At 33.1% G+C, this 9,426-nt stretch overlaps 1 protein-coding gene across 1 annotated transcript; it reads right to left on the reverse strand.

Annotated features, from left to right (window-relative positions):
* Positions 1 to 1,093: 1,093 nt before the first annotated feature.
* Positions 1,094 to 9,101, reverse strand: LOC143551612 (uncharacterized). The gene is made up of 2 exons (XM_077042009.1): positions 8,340 to 9,101; positions 1,094 to 1,102 (listed from the first exon to the last, which is right to left on the reverse strand). Exons 1-2 carry the CDS (start codon positions 9,099 to 9,101, stop codon positions 1,094 to 1,096), a joined length of 771 nt encoding a protein of 256 aa, XP_076898124.1.
* Positions 9,102 to 9,426: the final 325 nt, after the last annotated feature.

Genomic DNA, 9,426 nt, shown 5'->3' on the forward strand with positions numbered 1-9,426 from the left:
GATCGCAGCAGCTATTTCCTTGGCGATACAGGCGGCCAAACGGTAGTCACGAGAAATGGACGATTGATATCGAGGACGACGGTGGTTTCTTAGGTGAGACATTCTATGAGGACCAAAAATAAATATTATAAGATTAAGGATAAGTTGAGGAAACTAACTAAATAATAAAAGTTTAACTGTCTTATAATAACATTGTTTTTCATAAATGAGGGATTGCGTCATATCATGAGGAATAAAGATAAAAGTTTTTAAGATGAGGGGTACATAGAGTAAATAGTTATTAGATAATGTAGTCAATATGATTATGTGTTATGATTAAATGAGGAGGTGAGGTCAGTTTAAAAGTTAGTTTTTATTTGATTAAGTCAATTTTACAATAAACTAACGAAACATAAATTGGGTGTTAGCCTCCCATGAGCTTTCCATGGCAGTTTGAATGGCCCAACGAAACTTATGAATAAAAGTAACTGAGTTGGACAGCCCATGAGCGTTACATGGCATTTAACTGTCCCAACTAATTAAAGAATTAACAATACAATAAAGTTTGTCGGTCCATTAGCGTTGCATAGCGTTTTAACAGACCAAACTAAATAACAAATAAACAAGAGAAAAATATGAGTAGCTGGAGCATCCCGTGAACCACCGTGTATGATGAACTCCAAGAAAATAACATTCAAAACATGATGAGCAATGGATAGTAGGAGAGCCCATGGATACCATGGATTTTTCACCCAACTAACCGATTAAATAACAAAACACAATAATCGGAATTTACCGAATTTAGCCACGAACCACGTGAATTCGGTTTAAAATCAACGTAAGGTGTCGGTCGTATGACAGTTGTGTTCCTCTTTGGCCAAGAGGAACTTGTCATACTACCTAGTCATAAGATGAAGGAGTAAAAACAAAAGAAGGGAATTCTTAAGGAATTTCCCAAAAATAAAAAGCAATATACTCTAATTTAAAATATTTAAGAAAATTTTTCTTTGAAGGTTGAGACATAGCCTTAGATTTTTGTGTGTGTGCATAACAATATAATAATAAGAATAATCATTATTTAAACAGTTAAATAAGTACTTAATCTATCAAGTAATTACGTAAGCTGTTAACAAACAAATAGAACACATTAGATAAACAAATAAGCACGTATGAGGTTTCTAAGCAGGTTACTAAGGCACCACTAACGACCTAATCTTATATCTTCAGCTCTGATACCACTCTGTCACACCCCAACCTACATAGGAAATGTCTGGGCGTGAGCTGATTGCTCATAGCTCTCAAAGTACCATCATGCAATATTTAAAATGACAATATCTATTTAATTTAATTAAATATCTAGATAAATTCAAATACAAAATACACCTCATTAAACATCCAATTAAAATAAATCTAAGTCTTGTTTATAATTCTTTTAACTTAAATCTTCACTAAGTCTTCACCAAATCTTGCAAGTAGTTCAAACAATAACCTGCATATGCGTATAAAATAGAAAAGTTTGTCAACAACACATGTTGAGTGAGTAAAAAATACCAGTTTAAGACACAAAAATAATAATATATATTAAATAAAGAAAGATGCAAACTGTTCCTGTGAGAATAAATAGTTAAGCCATATCACATAAACAATCAATCAAACCATAAAGAAAGGGCTAAACCGTTGCCATGCGAATGTGCATTGGTTACCAAGAATGAGGTGTCGGTGAAACCATTGTCAATGCGTCAGACGCCGGACACTACGACGGTCGTATGATCATACTATAATGTGAAGATGTTGGATTGTAACATTCGTTACTTTTCAAACCCGAAAATCTGACCCTTTTTAAATTTTCGGTTTTTATTTATAAATATATGTATAAAAACATATTATAATATCCAACTCCATAATAATATATACATTCAACATTTCTAATCCCCGATGTGACACCCGACATTTTTAGTTAAATCTTGTTGAATGTGTCAGTAAACCCAGTTAGTTCTGTTAACTAAGTTAATGAACTTCCACGCATATGGTGTCATGTATGCATACATTGAGTCAGTGGTGTCGTTGGTGACCTAAGTGAGAGTAACTAGTTATTGATAACTAGAATAAAAAACTTGTCACACATATTATTATATATGATATGTTATAATAAATTTGTCACACATGATATGTTACATGTATTATATGTGGTGGGTGAAATTGTGTTACATGCTACACGATTAGTTGTTGTATACGTATATGTTGTAGGATAAGTGAATAATTAAAATAACATGACCTATGATATATTACATGAAAGTAACAAAAAGACTAGTATACAACATATGGTTACTAGAAAATGTTTATAATAGAATGTAACATGTCACATGTAATAAAAACTGCCATAACCTAAAGTTTAATAAAATTAATTATGTCTTAATGATTGTGTTAATGATGAGTAAATAACAATTAAGGTTATAACTTTTCTTTGTCTTCCTTTTGGCCATCCATATCACATCACACACACATACATTTTATTTTTATAAAACACTCTCAAAATATCATAATCAAGTTAGGTGATCCTTGGAACAAATAGTGATATAGCATTGATCAAGCAAGTAAGTTAGCATGGCTAATAAATATTTTGTTTATGTTTATTTGATTTGGGATTGTGGGATTGAGTATCCAAACACATGTAATCATAAGAAATAAAAAGATGATCAAGTTGATGGTTTAAAAGAAATTGTGTGTCTTGTTATAAAAGAAAATATGAAAACCTTTTGTACATAAATATTATTTTATAAATCAGTAAAATAATGAAATACCTGAGATTTGGTTATAAAAAATAGTTCATTGATGATTAAATATCATAAGGATATTAGAATCATGATTTTTGTGACTTTTGGTTTGAATCTTCTTGTTGACAGATTCTGTGTTTTAGATTGTAGATTGTGTAACTTGATGATACGTTGTTGCTTCTGATTGATTTGTGATACTATAATTAAGTACTTTGAATCTAGTTTTTAAAACGTCAAGAATCATAATTTTTGGACTTTTGTTGACTAGTTTTTATTAATTTACAAAATCGGGCTGCAATCCTGATTGAAAGAGAAATTTTCTGAGCTGTGTTGTAAATTTTATACCTTGATATTGAAAATAGATATGGGTGTTATTCCACTTCTGGAATGTTTTAAATTGAATTAGTAATCCAATCAAATTGGTCTTGCTTCAATTGGACATATATGGAATTTTTAGCAAATATTTACATTATGTTGTGCTGATAAGGTAGCTGAAAATAGGTTGCTGTAGTGTATGAGTTTTCATGATGTTTGTGAGTGTTGAAATATTACAAAAAAACTTTATGTTGTTACTAATACTTGAAAGTATCTGTGGGAATTATTTGGTAAATTATTTTTATGTTTTGACTGGTTAGAAAAATAGGTTTTGGTGTCTTAAAACCTGCCAAATTTATCCAGCATGCTGTTTGGTAAAAATAGTTGTAGTTTGTACAAAGATTATTGTGTTATATTGGAATTTGACTTTATTGGTCAGCTTGAAATTATTTGACTAAATTCTTGGTCTTACTTATGAGAAATGAAATTGGTAAAAGTGTGACTTAGTCATAGGGTTGCATGAAAAATGATTAACTGCAAATTACATGATCGATTGTTAGGTTGCGATTATTAATATCCTATGATTATTTTAAGTCTAGATATTGGTCAAAAGCCACCAACGGGTCGTCGGTCAACATTTAGGGTCAACAGTCAATATTTTGGTCAACAATATTTTTAGTCAACGGTCAACAACATGGACCTTTTGGTCAAAAGTCAATGAAAGTCAAACTTTGGTCAAACTTTTAATAATCCGTGGGATTGTTTGGATACTAAGGATTCTAGGAATAGCTTAGAAAATACTTATAGTTCTTGTATAAATCTCTACATTTTATAAGTCATCAGTTAATATTAATTTTTATGCTTTTAATTCTTGTTCGTGACGTTCAATTGTTTCGATTTCATTTACGTACTTTCGGTTTTATTTCATGTTTGTCTTCAACATCAAGGTGAGTTTCTCACACCCCCTTTTTACCCTTTTTAACTATTTTGGGGGTAGCATATATATCCTATCAACAATTCAATTTCGTTTATTCATTATTTACAAACTACAATTCGCTACATGAACTTGTGTGTTTACTTGTTACTTGCTACAAATTACTTTCTCATGGATTACTTCAAGATAGTATGATCATACGCCCTCCTTTGGGTTCAATACATTTGTTGTTATGAGTGGAAAAGGGTTTCATTATCCGAGTACGTTGGTGCACAATCCCAGCTGGAAAGGACCTTACTTGCGCTTATCTGAGTACGCTGGTGCACAATCCCAGTTGGAAAGGACATTACTTGCTTATTTACAATTGTTCATGGAATGGTATGATTTTTATATACGTATATCAAAACTTGTGTGAACTCAGCAACTATTCATTTAGTTGACTTTATTTTATATATATGTTACAGGTATAATTATTAGAGGATGAAACGGAGAAGACACTAGAACTTAGGTTATATTAATAAATGGACAAGTTGTTAATTGTTTTTGTATTTCTTGTTACAAACTTGTGTACTTAATGTTTAAATTAATTAATGATATTATTGTCACTTAATAATGCCACATGTGATTTGGGCAACCTGTACGTCACACTCGGGCGTATTCCGCTTTAGCCGGGGTGTTACATGGATCTCTCCGAAATGTATTCAAATAAAGCAAGTAAACAAATAGTAAGTTAGACATAAACTGATATACACACGAGGATTAAACAGTTGCGGTTTTAAATACTAGATAATAGATAAATACTGTAAATACGCATATGTCCCCAAAATGATTTAAAATAAGTAAAGAGGGGAGTGATTACTCACCTTGGTAATTGAGCAAGTGAAAATGATTAAATTAGAAACCGGAAAATCAACCTATTCGGGATGTACCGACAAGAATCCTATTTACAATAATTGAGAAAATAAATATGGATAGAATAACGAAGCTAACACTAGATAAAGGTTCGAGATTTGATGATCAGGCACACTCTTACGAAAGTTAAATATTACAAATATTTATTATCAATTTTATTACTTTTATTTAACAAAGATTTATCATAAATGATATTATTTTAATTATAAAAAATTACATAAAAATACTTAAGTAAATATTTATAAGACTTTGGATAAATTATATAAAGATATTTGTTTTAAATAATTACTTTAAACAAAAAATATGTTTTGTATATATATGTATATTTTTATTATCAATAAAGATATCTTTTTAAATAAGTATCGTAAATAATAAATAATAATAATAATAATAATAATAATATTTATATACAATATGAATTTTTATAAAAAGTCAAACTATATTTCTAATATATTAATTAAGAAGATCAAGTTAAATATATATTTTTAAATAAAAACTCTTTTTTATATATTAAAAACATTATCAATTAAAAAAAACTAACATATATATACATGTATAAAATATATGTATATATGATCTTTAACCAAGGTTCGGAAAAATTACTCGACTAAATGTCGGTTTTTAATATAATGACATTTTTAATATTACCTATTTGATTTATAAAATCCTTTTGACCATTTAAGCAACTAAATAATCAATAAAAATACAATAAATAAAAATTAAACAACAACTGCCATGGCCGGCTCAAGATATGAATGCACACACACAACTAGCCAACTGAGCTAGGTATGCTAGTTGTTACGAACCAGAAAAGAAAGTTTATAACCAGCAGGTTAAAATAACCCAAACCCCTGGTGAATCCTAGAATCATCAATCCATTAATCTCGTTATACCGGGTTAATTAACGATAGGGGTTTTGAACAACAAGTACGACGAAAAGAACCATATATGCAGTTACCTGATTAGTTGATTATAAACTGGTTAATTAGGATGTACTGAAGCCGGCCAGACGTATCAAGAACGACTAATCAAGCGATTGATATAATGTAATTAAACGTGAGGGTTATGATTGTGGCGATGGTGTAATGGTGTGTACGAAAACAATTGAGTTATCATGATTGTTATAGGGTATATTACTAAACGGGTTACGTCGGCCTAAGAGAGATACGCAAAACAAATCGTTTTTATTGATATAACAAACTTAGACGTGTCGGTGTGCCGCAATTGGTAAGATTAACAAGTCCAATGATTCCATTCCTTGATTACGACGAAAATTTTGGTTCAAGAAATCGAAATGGGTATACGGTATGAATATGGATACGAGTAATCGGGTTTGGTAAAAGGGTAAACGGGTTTGATGAATCTTATTTGCATAAATTGCAGATTTGTCCCTTTAAGATTATACATGGAAACATAATTACGTTAAATTATAGTTTGGGTTAAAATTGAATATGTTTCAAAGTATTTTTATATATAATAAATAAATATAATAACAAATATTAATTAAAATAATGTTATCTCGAATAACGTCATATTTTTACTGATAAAATTTCTAGAACATAAAACGTGTCGGGTAATGGATATAAAATATTAATTTGGAAAGTCCGAGTTGTTACACTCAGCATGTGTTGTTGACAAAATTATTCTATTTTATACGCATATGTAGTTTATCGTATGAATTTAATGTTAGTTGGTGAAGACTTAGTAATGCACTTACGTTAGAAGAATTTTTATCAAGGTCATTATAAATATAAATGTGTTTTTGTTGTATATATGGATTATGTACTTGTTTGTATTTAAGTTATTTGAATATTTATATAAATTAATAGATATTGTCACCTTTATTATTGCATAATAGTACCTTGAGAGCTATGAGCAATCAGCTCACGCCCCAGCATTTCCGCCTTAGGTTAGGGGGTGACACCTTCCCACTTCCATCGGGAACGAGAGGTTGCTCGAGTAAGCTAAAGGGTTGATGATGTTCAGCTTTTACTTTGGAGCATGTGAGATATTTAGAAAAATAGAGAGCAATATCTTTCTTCACCAATAAATGGAACGAAGATCGGCGTACATCTTATCCGCACCGGGATGTATGGAATATCGTGACTTATGGGGTTCGTCTATAATAAATGTGCGAAGGTCGTCACGATCGGGAATCCATAAACGATTAAGAAAGTAAAGAAGACCACTGGGTTTGGTTTCTATTTCCGTTTCAGCACCACACGACATCTCGTCATACATGTTCACTTCGGTGAAGGATTCGTGTTGGGCGCGAGAATACGCTTTTCAAGATCATTTTTTACTAGAACACAAGTACAAAGTATGGATTTAACTTGCTTCTTACGACTGAGAGTATCGGCCTCGACATTCGCTTTTTCAGGGATGATAACGAATCTCGCATTCGTAGTCGCTAAGCAACTCGGCCCATCGACGGTGTCTCATATTGAGTTCTTTTGATCGAATATGTGTTGTAGACTCATATGATTGGTAAACAGCACACATTTCGTACCATAGAGGCAGTGTCTTCAAATTTTAAAGGCAAATACGACGGCACCAAGCTCGAGATCATGCTTCGTATAGTTTTTCTCGTGAACCTTGAGTTGTCTTGAAGCGTATGCGATAACCTTGCCTCGTTGCATGAGGACACAACCGAGACCTTGGTTTGAAGCGTTACAGAAAATGATGAAATCTTCATTACCTTCGGGGAGTGCAAGACTATGAGCATCGCAAAGAATGTACATAAGGGTTTGAAAGGCTTCTTCTTGCTTTGACCCCCACACATAGGGTTTACCCTTGTGTGTTAAAGCGGTGAGGGCAACACAATCTTAGAAAAGTTTTGAATGAAACAACGGTATTATCCCGCCAAACCAAGAACAGATCGGACTACAGTGGGAGAAGTCGGTGGCTTCCAATTTTTAACGGCTTCAATCTTTGAGGGGTCGATATGAATACCCTTGTCGTTGACAATATGGCCCAAGTATGTACTTCTTTAAGCCAAAACTCGCACATAAAAATCTTGGCGTACAATTGTTCCTTTCGAAGAAGGTCAAGAATGACATGAAGGTTCTCTTTGTGGTCGTTCTAGGATTTTGTATAGATCAGGATATCATCGATGAAAAGAATTACGAATTTATCCAAGTAGGTTTTACACACACAGTTCATGAGATCCATGAAAACCGGTGCATTGGTTAGCCCAAAAGGCATAACACGGAATTCGTAATGCCCATACCAAGTACGAAAAGCAGTTTTGGGGATGCCGTCTTCAATAACGCGAAGTTGATGATAACCCGAACGTGGATCGATTTTCGAGAAGCATGCGGCTCCATGAAGTTGATCAAAAAGATCATCGATACGAGGAAGCGGATAACGGTTCTTGACGGTAAGCTTGTTGAGCTCACGGTAATCGATGCACATCCGGAATGTACCATCTTTCTTCTTGACAAAACAAACAGGTGCACCCCAAGGAGAAGAACTTGGGAGAATAAAACCCTTGTTCGAGAGTTCTTGTAGTTGGCTTGAAAGTTCTTGCATTTCGGAGGGTGCAAGATGGTAAGGGGCTTAGCTACGAGGTTAGCTTCGGGTATAAGGTCAATCCGGAATTCGATTTGGCGAACAAGGGGAAGATCGGAGACATTATCGGGAAAATTACGCATAATTAGAATGTCGGATGTCTTCTTCTCTTTGCGCTCTTTCTCCACCACGAGGGCTACAAATGCAATATACTTTTTACGCAAATAACATTGAGCTTGAAAGCCCGACATAAGATTAAACTTAGATGTAGGCGTATCACCGAAGTCTTTAATAACACGACCATTCTTGAGAAGTATACGGAGGAATTTCTCGAAACATACAACTTCAGCACGATTAAGAGTTAACCAATCCATCGCTAGAATAACGTCGAAACTGCCCATTTGCATAGGAATGAGGTCAATACAGAACTTGAATTTATTAAGAGTTATGACGCAATCCCGAATTACCGAGTCAATAATAATAGAATTCCCACTAGCTACTTCTATGGAAAAATGCTTAGATAACTTATCCCGAGGCTTATTAATAATATACGCAAAATTCAAAGAAATAAAACTCTTATCGGCACCAGTATCAGATAATACTGGAGCATAATGATTATCAATGTGGAACTTACCATTCACCACGTCGCTAGAGCTTTGAGCTTGATTCACATTCATCCTAAAGGGATGACCATAGACCCTTAAGGGGTTTGAGCTATTTGGTTCAATAGGGGAGCTTGAATAGCAGGGCCTTGAGTTTATGGAGATGGAGGAGCCATAAGCAAATAGCACTGGAGGAGCATAGGTTTCCGGTCTATAAACTGGAGGAGCTTGGGGTTGGTAGGTTTGCACTTGGTAAACTTGAGCAGCATAGTAAGGTTGTAACATCCTACTTTTGGTTATAATAATAAAAGAGATTCGTTTATGCAATAATGTGTCGTGTATCGGTTTAGATAATAAATTCTAAGAGGATGGGCTTGGACTTTAGAAGATGGAATAAGAA

Source organism: Bidens hawaiensis, unplaced genomic scaffold (assembly GCF_021521415.1).
Source record: "Bidens hawaiensis isolate Kalapana, Puna unplaced genomic scaffold, B.hawaiensis_p1.1 tig00016466_1, whole genome shotgun sequence".
In the NCBI taxonomy this organism is placed as follows: Eukaryota; Viridiplantae; Streptophyta; class Magnoliopsida; order Asterales; family Asteraceae; genus Bidens; species Bidens hawaiensis.